At 46.3% G+C, this 27,480-nt stretch overlaps 2 protein-coding genes across 7 annotated transcripts in view; one reads left to right on the forward strand and one right to left on the reverse strand.

Moving 5' to 3' along the window:
- KCNH1 (potassium voltage-gated channel subfamily H member 1) overlaps positions 1–7,366 on the forward strand; it is a 356,052-nt gene extending 348,686 nt beyond the window's left edge. Inside the window, exon 11 of the mRNA XM_087439445.1 lies at positions 1,452–7,366. Within this exon, the coding sequence (XP_087295571.1) occupies positions 1,452–2,309 (858 nt within the window). The 3' untranslated portion in view covers positions 2,310–7,366. The remainder of the gene's footprint in view (positions 1–1,451) is intronic.
- HHAT (hedgehog acyltransferase) overlaps positions 1,547–27,480 on the reverse strand; it is a 319,575-nt gene continuing 293,641 nt past the window's right edge. For 3 of the 6 annotated variants that reach the window (XM_014783326.2, XM_087439450.1, XM_087439479.1), the window contains one exon: positions 9,799–11,310. In XM_014783326.2, coding sequence (XP_014638812.1) covers positions 11,219–11,310 — 92 coding nt within the window. In that variant the 3' untranslated portion in view covers positions 9,799–11,218. Of the gene's footprint in view, positions 2,315–9,798; positions 11,311–27,480 lie in introns of those variants that run through there. The other 3 variants (XM_087439456.1, XR_015554405.1, XM_087439462.1) reach the window with 3 other exon arrangements.

A 27,480-nucleotide genomic window follows, 5' to 3' on the forward strand; every position in this document is an offset into this window, starting at 1 on the left:
CCACTCTCCCTGACACAGGCCTCTCCTCTACTTCTCAAGGATCTCAATACCTCTGGTCCTCAAACTAGCAATTTTCGTAAAAAAGACAACCTACTGCAGGTTGCGTCCCACAAGTTCAGATATGGGATGAGTCAAACATGCCCCTGAGTGTACCTGCCACATACGATATAAGCCAGAAATTATAGGGCTTTCCCATAATCAGATGTTGGCCCAGGAGAAAGCCCTGTAATATGTGGCTTATGCTGCAGTCAGCGCCAGATTCATGAGACTGTAGACTGTCCGTCCTCTGCAGGATGCATTGTCATCGTCAGTAAGTACCTATGGGACATCTAATGGGTCTGGGGTGTGATGGCTTGGGTACAAGTCCCTTATAGGAAACGTATCTGTTATGCGACATTTAGCTACTCTGAGCCTTGATTTCCTCTTATCTAAAATGGAGATAATATGTGTCCCAGTGATCTTATCGTGCTGTTGTAAGGAATACATGAAGTAACATTCAAGTGCCTTACAAACTCTAAAGCACTGTCCAAGTGTTTGTTATTGTTAGGATGACCTCGTGTGCAAGGTCATGGGCCTTTCTTCCCCGTAAGCTCCCCAAGGACAAGGAGGACATCTGTGTGAGACTAGTTTTTACTTTTCACAGCCAACCGCATTCACTTAGGGTCCAGATCTGCAGATGGCAATGGAAGCCTTCGCTGTAGCCCTGCCTGAGGACTCAGCTGAATTTTCTTGCCCTGGAATGTGGTGTAGACCAGAGGTACTCAAACTTGCATGCATCAGAATCACCTGGGGAGTTTTTTAAGCTACCGATTCAAGGGCTTCCCATCTGGAGATTCTAATGCAGTAGGTCAGAGTTGGGGTCAGAAAACTGATTTTTTAAAAGCTCACCAGGTGATTCTGAATTGCAGGCAAGGAGGGGTTACAGGGGGCCCAGTCTCAGAGGCCAGGACAGTCTCCTGGGAGGAGGCCATTTGGTGTCTCCAGCCTCCTGTTATGTGGGGATGGAGAGGTTAGGAGGTTGTTCCTTTTGAAAAGGACGACAGCAAGAGTCAATTCCTTGCTGTTGGAAAACTGGGAATGAATGTCAAGAAAAGGAAAGTGACGGGCCGGCCTGGTGGCACAAGCAGTTAAGTGCGTGCGCTCCACTGCGGCGGCCTGGGGTTCGCAGACACTGACGCACCACTTGTCAGGCCATGCTGTGGCCGCGTCCCATATAAAATGGAGGAGGATGGGCAGGGATGTTAGCTCAGGGCTGATCTTGCTCACAAAAAAAAAATAAAGGAAAAGGAAAGTGATGGCAGTCACTGAGTACAGCCTTGTAGGGATGTGAACATACTGTGGGCCTCAGCCCTTGGGGGCTGGAATCAGAGAGCTGTGATAGGCAGAGGGGCTGAGCTCCGCTGCTGGCGCCACCGCCTGCTTAACACGGCGTGTCATCTGTCTCCTTCCAGATTGTGTTCCGGAAGATCAGCGATGTGAAACGGGAGGAGGAAGAGCGCATGAAACGGAAGAATGAGGCTCCCCTGATTTTGCCCCCCGACCACCCTGTCCGGCGACTCTTCCAGAGGTTCCGACAGCAGAAGGAGGCCAGGCTGGCTGCGGAGAGAGGGGGCCGGGACCTGGACGACCTGGACGTGGAAAAGGGCAATGTCCTCACAGAGCACACCTTGGCCAACCACGGCCTCGTGAAGGCCAGCGTTGTCACCGTCCGCGAGAGCCCTGCCACGCCCGTGTCCTTCCAGGCGGCCTCCAGCTCTGGGGTGTCAGACCACGCCAAGCTGCACGCACCCGGGTCCGAGTGCCTGGGCCCCAAGGGAGGCGGGGGCGACTGCGCCAAGCGCAAAGGCTGGACTCGCTTCAAGGATGCTTGTGGGAAGGGCGAGGAGTGGAACAAGGTGTCCAAGGCCGAGTCCATGGAGACGCTCCCTGAGAGGACAAAGGCATCAGGCGAGGCCACACTGAAGAAGACAGACTCCTGTGACAGCGGTATCACCAAGAGCGACTTGCGTCTGGACAACGTCGGGGAGGCCAGGAGCCCCCAGGACCGGAGCCCCATCTTGGCAGAAGTCAAGCATTCCTTCTACCCCATCCCTGAGCAGACGCTGCAAGCCACCGTCCTGGAGGTGAAACACGAGCTGAAAGAGGACATCAAGGCCTTGAATACCAAAATGACAAATATTGAGAAACAGCTCTCTGAGATACTCAGGATATTAACTTCCAGAAGATCCTCTCAGTCTCCTCAAGAGCTGTTTGAAATATCGAGGCCTCAGTCCCCAGAATCAGAGAGAGACATTTTTGCAGCGAGCTGAGAGTTCTGTCAAATAAAAAAGAAAATCAAAGATGAAAACATACCGCCCTGCCCTAGACACCACCCCACCACACACACCTCCATGACCAACAACTTTCCAAGTAAGCTTTTCCTGACAGAAAATCAAAGTGGGACCAGTCGGTTAGGCACGTTCTCTCTGTTTTTCTCTATCTGGGAAAAGATACGAGGAGTGTGCTACTACCCTGCAAGATGGCAGCTGCAACTGAACTGTCTTTGCACAATTTTGGAAGAGGGGGCATGCTGTTTAAAGGGTATTTTCCTCCATTTTTAATTTTTTACTGCCATGATATTTGTAAAAGATGGAAACTACCAGAAAAGAACAGCAGCCATTTGGGGATTGGTGGGAGAGCACCGGAAAACCCCTCGTGTATATACCATGGTGGGCTCCTTTGCCAAGACCCCCAAAGATGGCGGTGGGCACAGGGATTTCCCAGCATTCCCTGTCCTTGTACAGCCTGTGTCTGATGTCACCATATATTTTCCTACAGTAGTTGTTTGTAACAAGCTCAGGACAAGGGGAGCTTGAGGGACAGGGAGGGTAGAGCCTTTAACTTTCTGTCTCTAGTGGTTAAGGCCAAAAAGCAGCAGAGGTGCTGTGAGTGCCTCCCGTAGACACTTAGAGCTGGGAATCCTCAGGTCCCCTTTCCCGAAAGTGGTGAGCCAAGTGTAAGAGCTAGAGAGGAGCCCTTGGGATCCAGAGATTCTCTGGGCTGTGGTCTACAGCTCACTCCTGTGGGACAGCTGATGGGGAGGGCTCCGGAGGCCCCAGATGAATCTCTAGCCTTGCTCCGTGCCACTGGCCTCCTGACACAGGCCCCTTTGCTTCTTTTCCTTCTCGACCTCCTCCCAAGTGTTCCTGTGGCATTCCTCAGGGTATGGGGCACTGGCAGGAAGGGCGATGAGCCCAGAGTTGCTTTATTAGCAAAGCAGACACACACATACAACCTCAGAAAAACGATTGTAGCAAGTGTTATGTTTATATTATGATTCTTGCTGGGATTGTCCTTCAGAAGTTTGTATTTTGTCCACTGCATGGGGTCATTATAGGACACCTGGGAGCCGTGCTTGGCTTTGTTTTAAAGCTAATCTCTATCTCCTACTAAAGTCAGTAGGACTTAAGAGAAACCATGAAAAGACATAGGGCCATGATTGTACTTGCTTTAGGAGCTGGAAAAACAGAATGGGGCAGTGAGTTTTTAAACTGTCTCTGTAAGGTGATGGAGAGAGGTGGCCATGGAGCTGTGGTCTCAGGGAAGGTCCGAGCTCAGAATGATCATGGAGCCACCTATGGGCCATTCAAGTTCAGGGACACTCCATTGCCTCATAGTCACCTGGGGTCAGGTTAGTCTTGTGCTTGGACTTCTTTTAATGGTGTCTGAAAAAAAGAAAAAGAGGTCTCTCCCAGGCATTGTGGAGCTAGCCCAGTGTATGCCCTGCAGGGAGAGGTCAGGACCCTAAAATTTGACAAGCAAGGTTGAAAGTTCAGCTCTAAAACCTCAGCTTGAAGCAAGTAAAATTAGGAGTGCGGGTGATCTGGACTATTAGTGACAGCATGGAATCATCCAGGGTGCTGACCTTCTGTATTACTGCATTGCTTTGTTGCAGAGCTTCTGGATCCCAATGTTGATTTCCCTCAGTACTGAAGGGAACCTGACAGGTCAGGACCCGCCCTACCAAAGATATTCGGCATTTCTAAAAGTCTCCTGTCCAGGCCCACCCGCCCACCTGCCCTTTTAGTCCTGCTCAGTGGCCATGGCATGACCAGGACTTGCCCTCAGTGGTCTGTGCAGTGGGGCTGTCCTCTCCTGGCTCCCAGGGTTGGCATAGACAACCCTGGGGTGCAGAGTCTGGAGGTGAAGGGCAGGGTCCCTCCCCTGAGGCTCTGCACACTTGTGCAGCTTCTCACGTGAGGCTTACAGCGGTGGCCCCTGGCTTCCGCAGGCTGAGACATTATTAGATTCAGCCTCAGATGGCAGCATACAAAGACGAGGAAGTGAAATTTCCCAAGGCCAAGTCACGACTGTGACTCTGGGTAAAGCCGTGGGGCTTTCGGCCTCTTTAACTTGAGAAGCTGCCAGTTAGTTCTTGGGGTAGAGGCTGTAGAATATCTGGAATCCCATCTGCCAGCTGCAGCTGAAATGTGCTAGTTTGACATTCCTTAAACATGCTCATTAACCTGCTTCTAAAGTTTAGGACCCACTACTTTTAAGGCAGGGCAAGGGCCCTAATAACTCCAACACTCAGCTTCAGCAGCACCTGCCCAAGTCTCCGGGGACTTGATGACAGGCTCCCATCTAGGACCCTGGAGGCCAGTATAGAGAGGCCCTTCTCTTTCCCTCCAGCTCTGCCTGAGGGGTACAGGTGTCTATAAAGAAATAACTCCCCATCTGTGTCTGAGGGGCAAAGATTTGACATGTGAGGCTTTGTAGTCCAGTCTTGTTTCGGGGAAAAATAAAACATCAGGAATGTACTCCTGGACTGACTCCTAGGGTTCAAACTGGGCTAATGACTGAAAGCCCAGATCTGCTCATCTTGAGGTCGCAGATCCCACAACACGTGCTCCTGTGGGTGACAGTGAGAGCATCACGAGTGTGGCTGTATATGCTTTTATTCTTCTCCATTTAAGGATTTTAGGGATTTTTGCTATCCTTGTTTTCTCTGGAAAAAAAAAAAAAAACCTTTTTTAAATGAGCCAAACCTTCTCTCCTTTCATTTTTATGACACACACTTGGCCGCTGGCTGCTTTGTGCTGACTACCTACTCTTGCCCAGGCGTTGCTCTGGGTTCCCGAGCAAGGACCACGAGCTTCAGATACCACTGACTGAACCTTCCACTCTAAACCGTTATCTGGGGGCTGAAGAGAGATTAGGGAAACACAAATTTATTAGGTATTGGACCCGACATTTAGACTTTGGAAAAGTTATGCTGAGAGCTCTAGATTTACCTGAGTCAACTATTCCTTTTTGAGGGAAGGGGATGTGATGTATTTATACCATCGCCCAGTAATTGCTGGTTACTTGATCTCTTACTTAAACTCCTTACTTTGAATGTCATTCATAGGGAGGCTGCATTTCCCAGAGTGTCCTGACAGGCTGCTTTGAAGTAGGACATCCTGCCCCCAATACGTGGCTGCTTGAACATGCTCTTCCCCACCAATGGAGGTGTGGGAGTGAGGCTTGAGTCTACGAAATAAGATGGTCGACAAGGTGGTGTGCTTGTTCTTGGTGGAGGGCACTGTCTCCAGCAATGAGTGCTGCCTTTCCATATACCCACAAGGGCTCTTCCAATGGGTATGACAAGATTCCCATAGGAAGAAAAGGGAGGCAGCCATCTGCTTGAGAAGCCCAGGTCTAGTGCACCATTTTGATGTCTCCACCTTCCTTCAACCATCTCCTTCCCTCACACTCATACTGCCTGGCTTTCTTTATAAGACCATTCTTTATATTCTGGACCGCAGAGTAAATCTGTGTGCAAAGAGTTTGTAGCTAGTAGTAGGCAACTAGTGGCTTCAAAAACTCTGATACGACAATAACATGGGCCCAAGTGTTTCAAAGCTGTTTCCATTTCTTGTATCAATTCCTGGGCCTGTTTTACCCTCAACCTTCTAGATCCTATGTGCTGTTTCTGGCCAAACATCAGGCCCTTTGAGAAGTGGAGTCCTCTTTGAGAAGTGGAGATAGCACAGCTCAGAGTAAAAGTGCACTCCACCTCACCATCCCATCCAGCAAGCTTCTTCTCCCGAATCCTCAGGTGGAAGGTAAAAGTATTAAGCCAACTGTCAAAACTTTTTGTCCAAGCCTGTGTGGGGACTAAATGAATGCCTTAGGAATATCAGGTGTAGGAAGAGCCTCATCTCCCTTGTTGCACTGACCACCATATAGAACGTGAACCCTCTGGGAAATTTTAGGAGACCTGGTGGAGGTACACATTCACGTGTATTTGATGAGTAGATTGTACAGTGTTTTGCAATAAAGATGTTGAGCCTTAAGACCCTTGAATGAACCTCCAAATGTGATGGAGCTGCCAATACTCTTTCTCCTCTCCTTCTTCCTCACACAGTGTTGCTTAAAGAGGAGGCTCACTGAGGGCACACTCAGGGCCCCAGACAGCCTCTCTTCTGTCACTAAATCATTGTACTGCCTTCTTGCTCGCTTCAGTGAAAATTACCTTCACCAGCTCTTGTGCCCTCCAACTGGAGGCGATTTCACTGTCCTCTCAGCACCAACTCCAGCCATCAGAGAAAGCACCATTTTCTCATCCAAGGTGTTCACGTTGAGAAGTTTTAATTTCCACCCCAAAGTTCAAAGAATCAATGTGAATTTGCCTGCAGCTGAGTTTCAAATGAAACTTCATTCTCATGCGAGCATATCAGAGTTATTCTGGAACCTCTAGAACTGGACCTGAATACCCCACAGGTGCCAGACCTGGTGGGTGCCCTCTCCCTGCTCACCGTTAAACTTTTCTTAGAGCCATTGTCTCTTTATCTGTGACTTCTGAGTCAGCCAACAGGTCCATTAGTCATTCAATGAGAAGTTCACAGATCTTGTATCAGGATATGAACTGTTTTTGTGTTACGAAAGATGCAACCCCCCCAATGAATGTATTCTCTTAATATTCAGACGCTGTATTTGTGCATCAGTTGGAGACTGTCCACATCTAACATTTCGCCAACACTGCAAGGACACTTCTACTCATGAGCAGTTCGTCATCCTGGGGCCTCTCCTTATATTAACACTCTTTCCATTGAGTCACACCAAATCCTTCATTGGGTTTTTCTTTTTCCTTTGCATCTGTCACTTTTTGTCCAAATGAGCATGAATAAACAGAAGTGCAAATGAGCTGATGCTATTTTTGTGGTCGGCTGAGGATGCTGCCAGGAACTCCACTGTATGTCTGCAGCTTGGGAATGTTAAGAGGAACATGCGGGCCCCTCCATTGATGATATTCCCTTCTCGACATTTTTAAACAAGCACAAATGATATTTGTAAAAAAAAGTTTAATTTTATTTATTATGGTAATAAACTATTTTATACACGATACTTGCTTTTGCCTTTCCTTATATAATTTAAAGGCATTGAATTGGGTGTTCTGACCCGAGATGACAGAGCGAGGATGGTACTTTTCTATTCCTTTTCCAGAGCTTGGGGAAGTCTAATTTGGATAGCACCTATAATTGTGGCTTTTGGAAAACTTCTAGAGACACAAGATTGCATGTCCAAGTACTGCGCAGTGAGAGAATGGCTGAGAAGGTGCTTTGCCACATGATCTTGAAATAGAGCTGTATCTGCTATACAAATGTACAGAGATGCCTTCAAAACCTGGCATCTGGAAAATTGTGGTACAACACATTGATTTAACATGTATCTGAAGTCAACCTCCCACTTAAAAGTGAGCATTTTTATTTTGAACAATTTGGATTGAAATTTGTATAAGAATATATTAATGCTTCCTGCCTTTTAAAATATAGTGTAAAAACATAGCTGAATCTTTTTGGAATGATTCACTGTCAACAATATGAGTTCTGATCTGTGATTTAATTCATTGATGGTCTCAGAAGCTATTAAGGTAGAGGACTGTTTGCCCCTACACTAACCAGTCCTACACACCAGCACTGTTTCAGTTCTGCTATGGTTTTAATAGGTCTTGCTTCCTGCGCATGGCAAGATTCTCCACAATACTGCCAACCTGAGTTCTTACTTAATACTAATGGATCACATTTCAAAAATGGCACTTTTCTTTTGACAGACAGAACTTCATTCGTGGATGAGGAATCTGTGATCTGCAAACCATATCTGGGCCTCTGCTTGATCTCAGAGGGCCATAGTATTTTTAACGATGGTCTCCCCACACCCTGTTATTTAATTACATTGCAGAAAACCATAATAAAAATAATTGAAAGGTGACAGTTTAAAATTCCAAATGATCAATATTCATTTCAAAAGTCTCACCTAATAAAGCACTAAACATTATATTCTTTAGATATCCTCAGTGGTGAAAAACAATCTTTATGTGAATATAATTTTTATAATTAGTCAAAAGGACTAGTAATATAGACTCAAATAACAGATTCTAAAATTTGAGTGCCAAATGGGTTTCAACTATAAAAAAAAGAGGGATTTTGTTGGTTTGTTTTAGAATAAAACAATTTCCCTGAAGAAAGGCCTCAGAGAGGCTTCTCGCCATGTACTCAGACAGGCCAGTGCTGTCAAGATAATCTGGCTTCTCAATAGTTGGCCCTATTGTATGATATGGTCTGGTACATTTGCTAGAAAACAAACTCATTGTATTATGGCTAATTTCTTATACTTAGTCAACAATTATATTATTATTTCAAATAAGCAAGTAAGCAGTCTCCATTTCTCTAAGGGGAACCCCCCTCCCACTAAATTACTATTCTCTCAATATATAGATTATACAATTATATAGATGATTGATATATTTTCTTTCTAGGTCTGCAGTCTTTAATAGAACAAGAGGTTTTCTGCTGTCACTTTAAACAAATTAATCAGAAGAAATAATAAAATACTTTTAAGTCTTCTTGCATGGTCCCAAGAATTAGTCAAAATGACCGGGATTTGGCTGTCCTTCAGATGTCATGCTTGCCTCTGTGGGGACTGTCTTGGCGATCATGCTTGGCGATCTTCGGTTTGCCTGCATAGCTAGGTTGGGGTCAGAAGATCCTGGGGCTGGAAGTGACCTTGAGACCTTCGCTAGTTGTTTCTAGGCCACGTGCCTGAAGTTGCCCAGGGCTGATGACTATGGAAAGTGACATGTCAGATGTTCCCCAGCTGGAACTGTTCTGTCTGCCCAGGCACCTCAAGAGTCTTTCACTTAAAGCAACTCCAAGATTTTAGTTCATATGCATGAAGAAAGATGTATTATCATTTTCATATTACAGTTGGGGAATAGCAAGAGGTTCAAGTAAAAAAAACAATGGTCCTAGATAATCCACATGTTGGTTAATCAGGCCTCAAATATATAGCTAAATACAGTAACCATTTACTAATTCCTGAGAACCACTCTAAATCATATAACAGCTTAAAAGAAATTCAGGATTATTACTTTCAAATATATTCACTGACTCTTCCAATATAGTTTAATGAATGAATAAGCCTATTTGTTTTTATATAAATGGTGTCTCTGAAGAGTTCAGAATCCTTTGTATTATTTATATAAGTACATACATCAGAGAATTCCCTACAATCATCTTCACACTCCCTTTCTTCCTTAGCAAGCCCTTTCCTTCCACGTAAACTTCAGCCAAACTCCCTCTGGCTGCCCACAAATCCTGAATTAGTGTTAGTCCATGAAGATTCACTATGTTCATTTGAGTGCTCACTCTTCCTCAGCCTCATCTCCTTCTTAAAACTTCCCAGCACCTTAGAATCACCTGCCCATGTCTCCTCCTTTACCAAGCCAGCTGCTGAGGCGACTGCTGACCCGGTCTTCCCGCCCCCCACCCCTGGCCTCTGTCCTTTGCTGCAGCTAACACAGTATGTGCCCACCCCATGCCATCCACATCTGGTCTCCTCCCCTCTCTCTTCCAAGCAGAGTGGCTAGGAAGAACGGACATCAGCAAAATGACTGGTCCTGCACTTGAGGAGTTTATAGCTCACTGAGTTAATAACCACAGCCAGGACACAAGGACAATACCAAGTAATACTGGACAGGGTGGCACAGACAGGTCCAAGTGAACCTTTCACTTAATAACAATTGAATTCATGTGCTTGAGATGTTCTAAGTTCTCTCATAATTGGGTACACCATGGATTCAAATTTTAAAGCTTCTTCCCTTACCCCTTGCCCTCTCAAAAAAAATCCAAAGCCAAAGACAAGTATTCTAAATTATCTACCACTTGGGGCCATTAGTGGCCTGTCAGCATCTTTCCAGAGGAGTAAATAATTAAGAGTTATATGTGTTCAGATTTTAAACATTTTCCTCAAAAAATATTTAAAATAATTCTACAAAAAGTGAATAATCTATGTGATAGAAAAGGCTCCACTTTACTCGAAACAAAATATAAACCGCTGAGTGGGAAGATGACCGCTGGGTGGAGAGAGGAGAGAAAACCACAGGAAACCATCCTTCCCCTTTGTGACTTGCTTGATAGCACCCGTCTGTGGATACACTATTCCCTGGATTTTTTAATTCTGTTCCTTTATTGGGAAATGATTAATTGTCAGGTAGAGGAACTGCCATGTTTATACTTCTCTGCAAATCTAGGAAACAAGCAGCCAAACGTAGATCACCCTGATGAAGTTCAAAGAACAGATCTCCTGGGGTACTGACTCCTTGGAATGCCACAGAACATAGTCTATCTTCTTTGGGTAACTAGAAACACAGCTGTGGCTTTGTCACCTCCCTGCTGAGGAGCTGAAGTGTGTAGCTCAAACCCCAGTGCTGATTCTAGAGACTACATTGCCGGACATGGGGAAGGGGTCACTTAAATATCACCAAAATGTTTCAGAAATACTGCCCAGTAGAGGAAAGGTCTATCATTAATAAAGATTTCTGTGCCTCAGTCAAGAAACGTCCATTACATTTAATTCTTGATAAAGGAGAAAGAACCTGAAGGGCTCTGGAGACTGGGTTCTAGACCATAATGTCACCATGTGCAGCTAGGCAAGACACTCTACTGCTCTGGACCCCAGCTTACTCAACAGGAAAATGATGGGGCTGGGGGGAGGTGATCTCTAAGTCCCCATAGTTAGAAGACTCTCTGATTGTCAATTTTCTACGAGAGCTCAAGTTTCCAGTCTTGGAGTAAGGTAACTTCAACAAAAGATTAGCAGATCAAGCACTGGTCCTTTGGAGCTTATCTTGGGGTGCCAGGTCGGGGTGAAGCACCATTTGCTTTGGAGACTGGCAGCAAAGGCTGGCCTGGCAGCATTAGTCCATGGAGTAGGTCTGGGCCCAGGCAATGCCCACATGGGAATAGCAGTACAGGAATCCCAGGACAGAGAGGGTCACCCACGGCCAGCCTGCAGGGGGAGGACAGAGAAGGAAGAGTGGTTAGATATGCCTGGGGCAGGACCTCCCACTGGTGCAAAATGCCCCCTTTGGAGAAGGCAACTCAAGAAACAACACGGGCCTCAGTTTATGCGTAAGACACCCACCTCCTGGAAAGCTTGCTCTAACTGGAACATCAGCAAGTTAAACCCTACATTTCCATTGGGATCAGCATAAAGCGAGGGGTATGCTATCACAAATGCAAATTATGTTTAGAAATAGGACAAGCTTTTAAAGAATACATATTTAGAAAACTAAAGCACTTAATAATCAAAAAAGAAGAACACTCCATGAGACCCATAGTAAATCTCAAAATATAGATTGACCGTTATATTGAATTGAGTGCCATCTGTAAGCACACAGAAGGGAGAGCCTAAATTTAACATTTGCTTTCAAAACTCAAAGCTTTTAGTGGTTTCTTCTATAAGTACTTGTCTTAGAATATCTGATGTTCTTTTCTTTCTTCTTCTTTTTTTAATTAAAAGTCCTTTCTGCTGAGTATTTGTTACTTCATGATCTCTATGTCTTGTACATGTTTCACTTATTAAAACATTTATTGGAGGCTTTGGAGAGCCAGTACCTTTGTGGAAGGTACTAGATGCCAAAATAAAAAGATCTAGTCCTATGTCAAAGGTGCTCCCACTCCAGCTTGGAAAAGACAAACACACACCACTGGGATTTATGAGCCATGTGACATGCGCTAGATAATGATGTATACAGAGCACATTTAAACTGGGCCATGCGGGATGAGCAAGAGTTTGTCAGATGGAAAGGGTCAAGGAGAAGTTACCAGAGAGATCACCTAAAGTGTGCACATCACTGGCCATCCAAGGAACAGAGATCATGTGATGTGGCTACTACACAGGGAGGGGCAGGCAGGGTAGGGATAGAAGTAGGGAGGAGGCAGTGGGGAGCCAATGAAGGTTATTATAATTCTGGCAGGCTCTCTTGCTATGCCAACCATTAGCTGCTATTATTATTAATATGACATAGGTCCCATCAGTATAGCATAGTGGTAAAGTGTGCAGGCTCTGAAGTGGGATTAGACACAAGTTCAAATCCTGGCCCTGCCACTTGTCAGCTGTGTAACCTTGAGTAACTTAATGAATTCAAATATAAAACTAGGAGGGCTAGAGTAACTTACTTAATAGTGTCCTTATAAGGTGCCATGGAATGAATGGTGTTCCCTACCAAATTCATATGTTGAAGTCATAACCCCAATGTGATAGTATGTGGAGGTGGGACCTTTGGGAGGTAAATAGGATGAGATGAAGTCATGAGGGTGGGGCTCTCATCTCATGATGGGATTTGTGCCCTCGTAAGAATAGACACCAGAGACCTTGCTTCCTCTCTCTCTCTCTCTCTCTTTCTCCCTGCCATATAAGGACACAGTGAGAAGGCAGCCATCTGCAAGATAGGAAGAGGGTCCTCACCAGGAACCAAATCGCCAGCACCTTGATCTTGGACTCTCCAGCCTCCAGAACTGTGAGAAATAAATGTCTGTTGTTTAAGCCACCCAGTGTGTGGTATTTTGTTACGGCAGCCTGAGCTAAGATGTCAGGATTGTGTGAAATGATATAAAGACCTGCATGGTGCCTGGCCCATGGTGGGCACCAAAGAAAGGTGGTAATAATGGTGCGAGGGCCCAGGAGTCTTTGTCCACCAGGATCAGAGTGACAACAGGGAGGCCAAGCCCTGGTCTTCCTCCTAACTCCTGTTTTCAACTTGCTCCTTAGACTGGCTTGGCACAAGAATTCTCCCGGGCCCTGAAGGCAAGAGAAATGAGAGAAGCAGAAGACTCCCGACAGCCTGCTCTAGGACCAGCCCTGCAGTCCCATCTCCTGTCTACTAGTCAGCCAGTATATTAGTTTCCTGTGTCTGCTGGATCAAATTACCACAAACTTAGTGGCTTCAAACAATAGAAATTTATTCTCTCACCCTTCTGGAGGCCGAAAGTCTGAAATTAATGTGTTGGCAAGCCCACACTCCCTTCAAAGGCTCTAGGGGAGAATCCTTCCTTGCCTCTTCCAGTTTCTGGTGACCCCAGGCATTCCTTGGCTTATGGTGGCATAACTCCAGTCTCTGCCTCTGTCTTCACATGGCCTTCTTCCCTGCGTCCTCTCCTCTTATCAGATATCAGTCATTGGATTTCCTCTCAAGATCCTTAACTAATTACATCTGCAAAGACCCCAGTTCCAAATGAAGTCCCATTCTGAGGTTCCAGGTACCCATGAATTTTGAGGGCACTATTCAGCCCAGTATAGCCAGGTACTTTTTTTTTTTTTCTCCCTTTATTGATGTTTTAATGGTTTCTAACATTGTGAAATTTTGGGTTGTACATTTTTTTTTTAAAGATTTTATTTTAATTTTATTTTTTCCCCCCAAAGCCCCAGTAGATAGTTGTATGTCATAGCTGCACATCCTTCTAGTTGCTGTATGTGGGACTTGGCCTCAGGATGGACGGAGAAGTGGTGCCTCGATGCGCACCCGGGATCCGAACCCGGGCCACCAGCATTGCAGCGCGCGCACTTAACCACCAAGCCACAGGGCCGGCCCTGGGTTGTACATTTTTGTTTGTCCATCACCACATATATGACTCCCTTCACCCCTTGTGCCCACCCCCCACCCCCACTGCCCTGGTAACCACAGTCCAGTTTTCTCTGTCCATGTGTTGGTTATATTCCACATATGAGTGAGATCATACAGTGTTTGTCTTTCTCTTTCTGGCTTATTTCACTTAACATAATACGCTCCAGGCCCATCCATGTTGTTGCAAATGGGACGATTTTGTCTTTTTTTATTAGCCAGGTACTTTTTTAAGCTTCAAGATGTACTCATCCTGCCTGGAGGCCCTGAGATCTCTCACCTCTGTGGCTCAGACACAGATGCCTGGGGTCCTGTCAACACCTGCTCCTCAGTGGGTTCAGGGAGCAGGAAGAGGGGAGGGGGCCTCAGGCACAGGAAGCAGTCCCAGACTTCAGCTGTGTTTAGGGTGAGGCATCAGCAGGTGTTTGGTCAACACAGAACCCAGAGGCTGGCTGTGAAGGTGGCAGATTGGGGATGTTTCATTTACACAAAGCTGGGCCTGGGGCACTGCACAGCTGTGCTGGGCCCTGTGGCTGTCAAGGGACATCTCTGTGAAAGCTTCTGCCCAGCACATAGAACTGTAAAGGGGAACGTCCCAACATTGCCCAGAGGTGAGGCATATACGTCAGTTTGGACCACACCTGGGCCCCGAAAACTCTCCCTAATGTTACCATATGCCATGCAGAGAGGCAGCTAGATAGCAGTTAGGAGACTTGTAATTCTGACTCTATTATGAGACCTGAGTAGGGTTTCAGTTTCTCTATCTACACAATAGGAGGTCAAAAATAAATAAAAGCATTTGAAATAAAAGAAGATCATAGATTTGGTAGTGCTTTTAAAAAGTGTTTCAGAAATGCAAAGGATTACTATAGTACCACCTGAGATTTCTTGCTGGACTTTTTAATGCACAAGTGTTCCTACAGACAGTAACCCCAATGTGTACCGGATGGCTGCCAAGGACCCCTTATCCTTTCCTCAGGAGTAACATATGTGATGACAAGGAAAAGACAGCTTCCACAAGTCACCCTTCCACAGTATTCAACAAACACTTCATGAGCATTTGCTGTGTGCCTGGCCCTGTAATAGACATCGACATCATGCTAGACATTGACATCACCCTCTGTACGTTGCCTGTGGGCACAAGGTCTTAGACTGTGGCAACTGCCAACCAAGCACTGATGTGGCAAATGTCTGTGTGTGGGGAGGGGTACTTGGGGCAGAGCCTCCTCTTCATCAGGGCTCAGATGAGCACAGGATCATAAAACTGAAAAGAAACTGGGATGGCCTGTCATTCTGGCAACATTCTGAGGGCTATGATGCACAGTATCCAGGCTTGTCAGCCATTAACAAAAAAGATGGCGTCAAAATGGGTTCTGTCCTGCCAACTGAACACTGACCTCATCCTGCAGTCCTCTCTCCCCCTGGTCTTTCCCTACTCTGTCTTCTCCTTCGTACTCTCCCTTCTCACCAGGCTTTCCAATCCTCAGAGTCCAGTCAACTCCCATGTCCCCAAATCCCCAAGCCCACGCATGCATGCATGCGCACACACACACACGCACACACACTCCATTAATGTGGCTCATAAAGCCTGGTGGGCAGTATGTTATTGGTCAAAGGAAAAGATCCTTCTTAATGGCCCTTGTACACTCTACACATTCACAGCTAGGCCCCCAGAGTCAATAATGCGTGTAGCTTCCTAGTGGGCTTTTGATATCTGGACCTAACAAGATCTAAATAGGCGAACAGTTTAACAGATGACAGCCAGGCAGCACTGAAGATATTATGAACAGGAAGTTAGTAAGTTAGACAGCAGTTGCAAAAGATTGGGTAATATAGTTAGTAGGACAGATTATTTGACAGATATAGCTAAATGCATAGAAGTAGGATGTATAGCACAATAGATTCAATTAAGAGGACCAGTGTAGGCGGTATACTAGATGCAGTTAATAGGATGTAGGTGGTTGTACCATGATGTTGTTAACAGGATATTGGTGAGTTGTATAATAACTACAGCTAATGAGAAACAAGTAAGACACAGAGGGAAATGACTATAGCTAATAGAAAGCGAGCACGGTAATTTTACTTGAGATTATTATGGCTGAGCAATTCTCTGAGCAATTACATCAGTCTGAAAGGACTGGAAAGGCAGAAGCTCAGAATAGTGAAGGAAAAGACCATCATCACGCAGGGCCATGAGAAGTCAAAGGATATGTCCAATTGGTTTTCTGGAAAGTGAAGGGAGAATCAGAACAAGCAGCAGGTGTAATGAAAAACTTTATTTAAAGGTAACATTGTAAAATGGTGCAGCCACTGTGGAAAACCCTATGGAGGTTCCTCAAAAAATTAAACATAGAATTGCCACACATATACCCAAAAGAATTGAAAGCAAGAACTAGAAGAGAGATTTGGACACCCACGTTCACAGCAGCATTACTTACAATAGCCAAAAGGTGGAAGTAACCCGTGTCCATTGACAGATGAATGGATAAATGAAATGTGCGATATATATATAATGGAATATTATTTAGCCTTAAAAAGGAAATTCTGACACATGCTACAATATGGATGAACCGTGGAGACATGATGCTAAATGAAATAAGCCAGTCACAAAAGGACAAATACCGTATGATTTCCACTTATATGAAGTACCTAGAGTAGTCAAATTCATAGAGACAGAAAGTAGAATGGTGGTTGCCAGGGGCTGGGGGATGTGGGGGGTTAGTATTTAATGGATATAGAGTTTCAGTTTTACAAGATAAAAAAGTTCTGGAGATGGATGGTGGTGACGGTTGCATAGCAATGTGAATGTAATTAATACCACTGAACTGTACATTTAAAAATGGTTAAAATGCTAAATTTTATGTATAATTTACCATAATAAAAAAAAATTTATGCTGAGTGAAAGAAGCCATTGACAAAATAACACATACTGTATTATTCCATTTATATAGAATGCAAACTGATTTATAGTAACAAAAAGCATGTCAGCGGTTGCCTGGGGCTGGAGCAGAGGGAGGGACAGATTACAAAGGGGCACTAGGAATCTTTGCTGCTGATGAAAATGTTTTGCACGTCTTGATTATGGGGATGTTTTCAAGGGTATATACAACTGGAAAATATCTTAAATGGATGTATTTTATTGTGCATAAATTGTTTCTCAATAAAGTCCTCCCAAAACTATTTTTTGAAAAAAATATAACATTGGAACATTAGCAAATCACAGGCTTGCGGTATTCTGCCGCAATGTCCTAGGCTATATAAGCCCCAAGGAATTCAAATAAAAGATGCAGGAAGATGCGATTCATTTTTTAAATGATGACAGGTCTTCAGTCCTTCATCTCCCTAGAGGCAGGAGGACTTGCTGTGTGCAAGACTAACACTGGGCTCCCCTCATCATGCTTTCTTCCACTGGGGCCTCTGAGGAGGACAACGGTAGGAGCTCTTAACCATGCAGAGCATTCAGCAGCTGAATCAGCACAAATCCCTGTCCCAGGGAAGAAATCAATCCTTCCTAATGGGAGAGGAGTTAATTGAGCTGCTGAACTGTGTATGAGCTATCAATTACCCCATCAAAGGCTCACTTGCTGTCAGGTTGGGCAACACTCCTGAGGCTGTGGCCGCCATCTTGGCTCTAACAGGGCTTTTTCAAAGGCCACATCCTACTGTTAACCATTTTTAGAAGAAAATGGCTGGTGACCGGCAATATGAACAAACTTTGCAGGGAAGACTTCTTCCTGCCCTCCTCCCAGTCAGCCAGCACCATAGTCTTTGTCCACATGCGAGTAGTTTATGAGGAATATGCAATCTACTGTACAGTTTACAAAGAATACACAACCTTAGTGAATCCTCACAACACTCTGAGATAAAAATTACTAACCTATACCAATATTCTTGCTTAAGCTGCACTGCCTCTAAAGGGCCCAGAGTCCACATCCCAAGCCCAGGGTGTCAGGTTGAATTCTATTTGGAAAATAGTTTGAAGAACTTCAGTCTGCCCTTTGGTTTTTATCTACAATAATATATCATTTATCTACCATTAACAATGCCCTACCTTCCTCCCTCCATTAACTCCGGCAAGTTTCCTAGCCAGAGGCTCTGCCGCCCTCTTGCCTGTTGTTCCTTCTGCTCATCCACTGCTCAGTCATCACCTTGCTGGGTCACAGTTCTCCCGAGGGCTAAGGAACACTGTGACCCTGTCAGCTTGGCTCTTAGGTCCCTACAGCTGTAAAGATGGACTCTTACTTTCTGGTGTCATGGAGCAGCAATGTCACTCAGTGACTTAAAGCCATTCTAAGAAAGGGACAAGAGGAGCTTCTCATTACTCCTGAGAGCCATGAGGCTACAAAGGAACCAGTCTCACCTCCTCAGACAAAGGCTCTTTGGTTGGAGCCTAAGTCTGCAAATGTGAAGGATGTATTATGATTATTAAATGCCACCAACATAACCATCCATATCCCTGGGGTTGCAGGTGCATATATAACAGCCCACGTCACCACCCTGCTGAAGAGCAATGTGAGGCTGATGAATTTTGACCTTCACAGAGGGCCTTTGCAAATGGGCAGGCTCGGAGAAGGATATCCAAAGGGAAAATGGAATGAAAAGGTGATTCTAGGAGATGCTGCAGAAGAGTCATAGGACTTGGTGACTGGTGGATTTAGGGACCAAAGAATATATTTCCTCTCACCGACCCTGACCACTGGCTTAGACGGTACCCTCAGGGCTAACATTCAGCTGGTACACATCAGAGAGGTGATACCTGATGTTAACAGATGGATATGCTACCCTATTAGTTAGTAAAAGCCACGGTCCTAGGCTCTCCCTCATGACCTGTCCTCTGATATAACATCGAAAGGGGCAACAACTGGTTCTGCAGGGGCATCCAGAACCTTCTCCAGCATCAGGCCTTTGGATTGACTGGTTTGTGCCCACGCCTTACCATTTGTTAGATATTTTGAATACCAGCCCCCCACCCTATGCATATACTGCTCTGCTTTGGTGGCATTTTCTACTCCAAGGTCACTGGAGGTTAAATGTTTCTTTCCTTAGAGACCTAGCTTGTGCATCATACTCTAGTCCTAGGGTGCTGCTCAGGATCTGAGACAGGCCCCTACCCCTGCCCTGGCACTCTCTGCACCATCGCACCCACTTCACTCCTGTCGTTTCATTATTCAGAATGACTTTATGCACTGCTGCCTTCTTAAAAGAGCTGGCTACAGACAGCACTTGATTTTTTAACAATATGCAGATCTGATGGGGGGAAATGATAAGGTGCCTTGGTAGCTTTATTTAAATCTTACTTTCTCTGGTGGTCCCAGCCTGGAGATATTGTGGAGCCATTCATCAAATGGTCCAGAGCCTGCAGACCTTCCTTCAGAGCTAAATTTAGAGCTTTAACCTTAAGAAAGCTATAGGGCAGGAGCCTTTTGCCGTCATAAAGCTACCTTATCAAAGGCAACACAGTAAGAGCAAAGCTGCTCAGGCTTCTAAGCTTGTAAACTGCTGGATCTATTTTCAAACACATAGGAATATGGGCAGAAGAACAGCCTGTTACTACTTTAGGGTTATAATAACAGTTTCTTACCTTCATATAGTTAACAAACCTGGGCCACCTCAGTGTTTTTCAAAATGCTCAGCTGCCTCTTTCACATGCTCTCATGAGAAAGAAGGACTACATGGTTCTAATTTGTTCAAAATTGAAGCATGAAATTCTAGGACATTGATTCTCAAACATGAGCCCACTTTAGAATCACCCAGAGGACATGTTAAAACAGAATGCAGGGCCCTATCCCACAGAGTTTCTGATCCAGTAGGTCTGGGGTGGGCCTAAGAATCTGCATTTCTAATGCATTCCCAGGTGGCAGAGATGCTGCTGGTCCAATAACCACACTTGTGGAACCACTGTTCTAGGGGAACTCTGCAGAAAGCTGAGGGAAGAGCCTTCTACTCACAGAGTTGTTCATAAATGGATTGGGCTCTCTCACGGAGCAGAGGGATAAACAATTATTGAGCATTAGATGTTGCCAGGTACTTTGCTGGGCACATTCCACATTCTCACAACCACCTTATGAGGGAGGTATTATTAGCCCCATTTTGTAGAAAAGGAAACTAAGGCTCAGAGAAGTAAAGTAACTTTCCCAGTGTCTAACAGCTAATTGGTCATCAGGCCACACTTGCAACTCAGGGCTGTGTGGCTCCAAGTGCACTGGCCACCTAAGCCCCGAAAGCAGTAACTGGCCTCGGGTCACCTGCAGGAAAGGCTCACACCAGGCCCCTGCCTCCTAGCTTGGTCCCTTTCCTTAAAACCTCTGCCTCCAAATCTTGTTTCATCCCTCTACTCATGGTGCCAAAAGGAATAGGGGGCGGAAAGCAGCGGGTTCATATTTTCAGGTGTCATCCATCACTAACTCCTCAGTCACCCCAACTCCAGAGGCCTCAGTTTCTCCATCTTTGTAAAGGGGGACAAAGAAAGTATCAATGAGCATGTTTATATCCTTTGTCTTGGTGAGTGCCTAATTTAGACTGTGGCCATTGAAAAGTATGTTCCCAATGCCTGGATGATCTTTTATTAAAACTGTTGGAGCCACAGTTATTTGGCCTCTGCCACCGGCCGAGCCTCCACGTGGCATCTAGCAGGGAGACACAGAGGACGGGGTGGTTCCGACCACCCTCAGGGAGCTTCCTGCCACCCTGAGCAAGAGTCATTTGCTGGGCACTGTGTGCACATTTCAACTGGCACAAACAGCGGTCTTTAATCAATCATGTTGTTCACAGTCAATTTCACATCCTGATGAAGCCAACCTAGGCTGCATTTTTCATCCTTTCCCACCTCCCGGTACAAGCCCCACAGGCAAATGCTTACTGAAGCACTCACCGCCATAAAGTAAAATCATTCCACGTGAAATTGAGGAAGCAGGGAGAACAAGCCAGAGCCACTTTTCTTATTCTGACGGCATGAGTAGAAGGTGGTGCTGAGAAAACATATATTTTCTCTCGGGCCAAATGGGTGGGACACCTGCTTCCCAGAAGACTGTCCCTGCAGTTGGTGCCACAGCCCCAACTCTGGCCACCTGGGCTACAGGCAGCACAGTTAGAACATGCTTCCCCAGCTGTTTTTCTTCCTTAACCTGTGTTTTTAATACAGCCTAATTAGGACCGTTCATTGTTAATTCATGACCACACTATATAATACAGTGGATGCTGCCTAGTGAATGAGCTCATGAGAGCCACTTTCCTCCAACAAAGGATGTGCACGGTGTGGGTCGGTTCCCTGTCACACAGCCTGACAACCACTCCCCCACCACGTTGGTATTTATAAAGCTACTGTGTGCCCAGCATTTAGACAGGCCGCCTCGACATTTGTCATACGAACAGTCTGCATCTTCATCTGAGGCCTATGAGCATGTGTCACTGAAGGCTCAGAGCATGCTCTGGGGCCCCCGAACTCTTCACCTGCACCTTTAGGTTCAGTTCCACAGCTCCATGATCCAAATGTGCAGACAATGCAAGACTCAAGGAAAACAGACAACATTCTCAAACAACTAGGTAGGCTGGGATGATGGGCTGAGACTAAGAAGTTGAAATTTCACTGTGATAAAAACAGCTGAGCTTAACAGTTTTTGTTTTGTTTCCTAATCTAACTATACAAATATGGGATGGCAGAGGTCTGGGAGCCACGTCACGGAAGAAGTGGTTGACAGACCTGGCAATATTTATCTGGACACAGGAAGACTCTGGAGAAGAGAAAATAGTTGCCAACAAATATACTAAGTCTACCCTTTGGAAGAGGGATGAGATGACACCTGCACACTCCACAGGGTGGGGCTGGGAGGAGCACGGAGACACTCTGGGAGGCATAGGAGCACTTCGGCAGCTGGAGCCCTCCAACACTTAACAGGCTCAGGAGACACCGAGCTTCCTCTTATAGGGGAATGCTGTAGAGGCAGGACGGGCAGCAGCCAGAACACAATGGAGGAGATGCCCTTTCTCCTCCAGAGGTAGAACCGGGTCTGAGAGTCTATGAATCTGCTTCTTTCTTCCCAGGTCACTGGGACCAGGGCATGCATGATAAAATGGTCAATGAATAAATAAAGATGAGACTGAAGAGACCTAGATACGGGTTGTTGACTTTTGAGTACTCATTCACAAGACTCCCAAATCCCTACCACAAGTAATTAAAAATAACAGTTGTTCCAAAATCCCTGAACAAGAAACCATAGGTATGTCCATTTGGCCGCCATTTACCTAGCCCATGGGACGTGAAGCCAATCGACAGAAGCGCCCATAGTCTAGGCATCATCTACACCCGTGGGTGCCTGGGAGAAGAGGCACCTGGCATGTACTGGCTGTGAACACCTAGACTTTACCAAGGGACAGCAGGGCAGGAATGCCACTCCCGTCATCCCCCTTCCAACCACCCCCAAATGAATATATGAGAGAGAGCTGGAAAGGGAGAGAGAGCAATGCCTAAACCAAGTGAATATCTGAAAAGCTGATGTCAGCAGATGCGTCTGAGATGTTCTTTTCCTAAAGCAGTTGTTAGATAAAGGACTCCAAATTACTTGACTTAAATTTCTTAGCAAAGAACAGAATGATAAACCAAGCTCCCAGTGGCGGTGGCAGCGGCAGGGGCAGCAGCTCTTCCTGGAGCTCTCAGAAGCGACAGTGGCTGTGAACGCCAGCCGCCCCTCGGGAAGAGGAAGGAAATGTTCCTGCCTGTCAAAGATGGCTTTGTTCTCACCTCGCTGTTCCCACTTGCTGTGTCTGCAAAAGTCTATTTTGCTCATCTCCATGCTGAGGAATGGGATGGGTTCGAGAGCAGGAGCTATTGTGAAGGAAAGAGCTTGTCTATGCACCATCTTCCAGCGGCTGTGGCTCTCAATCCAGGGCCATCCCCACTCTCTCTCCTGCTCCTGCTTCCTGGTCAAAGGCAGGCTGGCTGTGCCTGGGGTACAGTCGGTGGCCATGGAGCAGTTTCTCTCTAAGGGGACTGAGCTCACAGGTTTGGTCTCATTAGTGCTGACTTGAACCATCTGAGCTGCCTGTTGCTTTCCTGAAAAGGAACTCGACAGACAGAAGCATAAAGTAGCACTGAGATTAGTTCAGAAAAATGTGGCTCCAACATTTACAAATGGCATTTGGAAGAGGTATCTCACTTCCTAGTTGCTGGTGTAACAGAAACAGAGGTAAGAAGACCGTCCAAGCTCAGGGGATGCTCTGGCAGCAGCAGTGTCCACATGTCCCCCTCCAGCCAGCGGGCTTGACGGGGGAAGTGGCTTGCTGATCCCACAGTAGCTCAGAGCACCCAGACGGTCCTGGACACCAAGAGAAGGCAGCACAGGGAGTGGCTGACCGCGGTCTCAGTGAGTCCGGGGCCCCTCTCTGCTAAAGAAGCATCAGCGCTTCCCTGGGATGGAGCACAGGCTCTTACATCAGTGTTCAGGGGAGGGAAAAGGAACACAAAGGACCCCATGGGGGCCTCCCATCAAAGCCACACACCCTGGAGACCCAGGGCCCTGCTGAGGGTGAGCAGACAGGCACAGAGCTGCCCCACACCACAGCTGCTCTTCCTCTGCAGGAGCATAAGGCTCTGGGGCCATGTGGGAGCTTGGGGCAAGCACAGCCACCCAGCCCTGGACAGTAGCCACGGTCACTGCTGCTGTCGTCTCAGGCCACATGGCAAACAGGGAGGGGGATGTGCATTCAGCCTGAGATTAAGAGAAAGCACACGCACATGAGTATAGACTGAACGAGGCTGACCCATTCCAGGCACCATGTTTTACAAGAGACACACAGAAGCCACTTCAAGGAGGGTCTAGAAGGGCTCCACAGTGTGGGCATGCTGATAAGCCAAAGTTTAGCCTGGAAAAAGGCCACAAGCTCACATGGAAAGGGAATATGACTTATCCTATGTCACTCTAGAAGACGGAACTGGGGCAGAGATGGACGTTAGAGGAGGTAGATTTTGGCTACTAGTGAAGGAGCCTGTACCACTGAGAACCTCCTCACAAGGCAGGGCATCCTGGGTTCCCATCCCTGTCAGCATTCAGGCAGAATTCTGGAAGATATCTGTTGAGGATGGCTGCCTCTGATGGGAAGTAGGACCTGATGACCCTTGCAAGGTCCCTTCCAACTCTTAGAAATTACAGTCCTATAAAATTCAAGTCCTCAAATCATCTTCCCCTCCCTCTGCCCCAGGAAAGGTACAAACAAAGACTGAGGTTAGACTAAAAGACGGCTGCATTAAGAGCAGGGAGAGGAGAGGAGGGGGATCTTGTCTCTACTGGCTGTGGAAACATCACAAGATACAGCAGATTTTTAGCAAAGTGCTTATGAGGATATTTATCTGATGTATAAAGTGACTCAGGCACATTTTTGGACTCAGGTTACAGAGAAAGACGTTTTTGTGCCTTAAAGATCCCATTCTGAAGAAACACTGTGTTCCCCTCAGGCTCCTGACTCTGGCCAATGGCCCTGATGGTGGGTCTGCCGGGACAGCAGGCCGGTACTGCCAGATGCTCTGAGCCCAGGCTGGAATCTGTCCCTCCACTGCCAAGGGTCCCTTCTGGCAACCCTGCTCACTTGGGCAGCCTGGATGTCCTGACCCTGTCCAGCCTTTGCAGGGAGCATTTAGCAATCTCACAGGGCAGCTCTCTTCCTCACCTGCCCATCTGCTCAGAATCAAACACCTGGAACCAATTTTCTCCGGGGGCACAGAAGACGGGACAGGGCACTGTTGAAGTGGAGCTAAGGAGGAGCAAATCAAAAGCAGCCTGGGTCTCTCAGGGATGTTAGGAATTAATTAGTGTTAGCTGTAGTTACTAGGAAGGTAGCACCCTTCCCTGCCTCCTGTGGGCTTCCTGCTCGGCCAGCAGGAGAGGCAGGGAGGCTGGGATCCTTCGGGAAACTCACTCCAGTTTACTCTCTCCCTGGTAGTCTTTACATAGGGTTAATTCTTGGCCTCCAGGGAAGGGATCTCAGCAGCCACAGTTTCTGGCTTGGTTTTGTTTGTAACCTCAGAGCACAATATTTACACTCTGGACTCCCTGTAGAGTTCCCAGATGCTCCCTCGGTGTGGGTTAACTCAGGGCATGGAACCAGGCCTCAGTGTGCTTTCTCAGATTCTTCTAAAGTGACAGGGCAGTGGCTATGAGAGTCAGCTCTATGGCTTGGATCTGGACTTCCCCCCATCAGGCCGGTTGCATTTATCCAGTTCTTCCTAACTTGTGTCCCAGCTTCACGGAGCTTGAGGTGGTGGTGAAAGAAGGAATTGTGACAGCCTCATCTCCCCATGTCTGCTGGTGCTGATGACACCCTTGACTGGATAGGCTGTTGGCATCTGTCACATTGCAGAGCCTCCCACCTTCCTTTTCCAGGCGGCTGTTGTGTGTTCCATTTAGGAAGATTTGGCTCCATTCTTGCTGTAAAGGCTGGGAAGGATCTGATCTGAAGAAAAAAACTAGTCATCCTTGGGACTCTCATCATTCAACACTTATTGAGCTCCTACTACACACAGGGCACTGGGCTAAGTTTTGGGGATACCAGAGAGATTAAAAGGCTGACTTGTGGTTAGGGAGAAATTAGATGTAAAAAGATACATCACGACCTCAGGGTGTTTCCTGATGTGAATGAGTAAGTCAGCATTCACTCAACATTTGTTAAGCTTTTTCTGTGCACTAGACATAATGTCAAGGGCTGGGGAAAATGAAATAGGAAAGGACTGGCCCCTGACCTCAAAGAGCTCCATTCTGGAGAAGGAGGGAGGCATCTGTGGTGCAGGATCCAGAGCACTGAGAGCCTGCCCACGGAGGACGCAGGAGCAGCCAGGGCTAAGGAAATGGAGACTGATCCTGATCACCGCCAATGCGCGAGCCAAAAGAGCCAGCCATGGCCGGGCTATTCCACTCTCCTAGGCACACACCTTCCAGGGGTTTCCATCCTCTGGGTAAACCCTCCCTCAATGGAAGAAGGCCTGCCCTTCAGTAAGATTGTCCATCTCATGTGCCCTCCAGCAAAACTTAGAAAGGATTTTTTTTTAATTGTAATCTGTTTTTTGACCAGGTAATGCACAATATAAAATTCAAATGTACCAAAGGGTACCAAAGGGTTAGCAGGGAAAAGTGAATCTCCATCTCCCCACCCCCATGTCTGGTCCACCCAATTCCTCTCCCTAGAGGCATCTGTTCCCAGCTCTTTGTTTATACTCAGAGATATTCTATGCACACAGAAGCATAAATATATATACACATACATATATTTTTTAAGATTTTAACTTTTTATTCTGAAATACATATTGTTTGAACACAAATAATACACCTGCTGTTCATTTCCTTATCTTTTTAAGGTTCCATATAAGTACATATAACACTGCTTTGTCCTTTCTAATAGCTGTGAAAATTTCCACTGAATTTATGTACCATAATTTATTTACCTGCCCCCTCTGATGGGCATTTATGTCCATTTCCAATCTTTTCCTATTACAAACAATGTCACGATAAATATCCTTGTATACACTTCATTTCACATGTATGAAAGTGAATCTGAATGACAAATTCCCAGAAGTGGAATTCCTGAGTGAGTTTTGATAGCTATTGCCAAACCACTCCCTATGGAGGAATTGCCAATTCATATACCGAGTCAAATGTATGAGGTTAAACTTTTTGATCTATATAATCTGGTGCAATACCTTGTTGAACCTGTAATTTGCATTTCTCTTAGGAGTGAGGTTGAGTACATTTTCATTTGTTTCAGAGCCATTTGTATTTCCTTTTTTCTGTGAACCGTCTGTTCATGTCTTTTCCTCATTTTTCTACTGGGTTGGTGATTTTTCTTTAGATTTTAGGAGTGAGAGTGGTTATTACTATGTCCAGCCTGAAGAGTGCTCTGCCACCATCCACAGGAGAGTGAGGCCAAGGGTGTGGAGTCACAGGCAGGGACACACCTGGGGACAATCTGCTCAGTCCCCCTGAGCACTCCAGGAGCTCACCTGCTGGGATCTGGGCCTAAAGAACCCACAGGTACCATTCTGCCCTCCAGAGCAGCTCAGCGTTTCACTGTTTCTGAATCCTTATTAAGAGAAGAAATGAAAACAAACTTCTTTACTACTGGCATCATAATCTCTGCAAGGAGAACACAGTGAGCCAGGCAGGAAAGGCCGTACACTTCTATTTTCACTCTATAAGACCCTTCGGCTGGAGAGCTAGGGGCAAGGCTTTATTTGCTGCGATTTTCCCTCCCTCCCTTCTTTTCCTTCCCTGCTCCCTCCCCCTCATTCCTCGTCCGCCTCTCCCATCCCCTCCCTCCCATCTATCCATCCCAGCCACCTGCCCATTTAATGTTAACTGGTGAGGCAGGCAAGGCTTTACTCCCTAAGCCTTCTCTCTGGAAATCTCCCAGTGTGGTTGAGTCGCTGATATGTATTTAGCATCTGTTCCAATTACTTCCCCCAGCTCTTGACAGTTAGGTCTTCCTTCAGTTCTGAGCCAACCATGATGGACGAAAGCAAAGATTATGTTGATTAGCCTCAGCCACACCCTGTAATGGGCCTCGGGGGCCAGGGC

This window comes from Ceratotherium simum, chromosome 2, assembly GCF_057802395.1.
Source record: "Ceratotherium simum simum isolate JZ-2026a chromosome 2, ASM5780239v1, whole genome shotgun sequence".
Taxonomy (NCBI): Eukaryota; Metazoa; Chordata; class Mammalia; order Perissodactyla; family Rhinocerotidae; genus Ceratotherium; species Ceratotherium simum.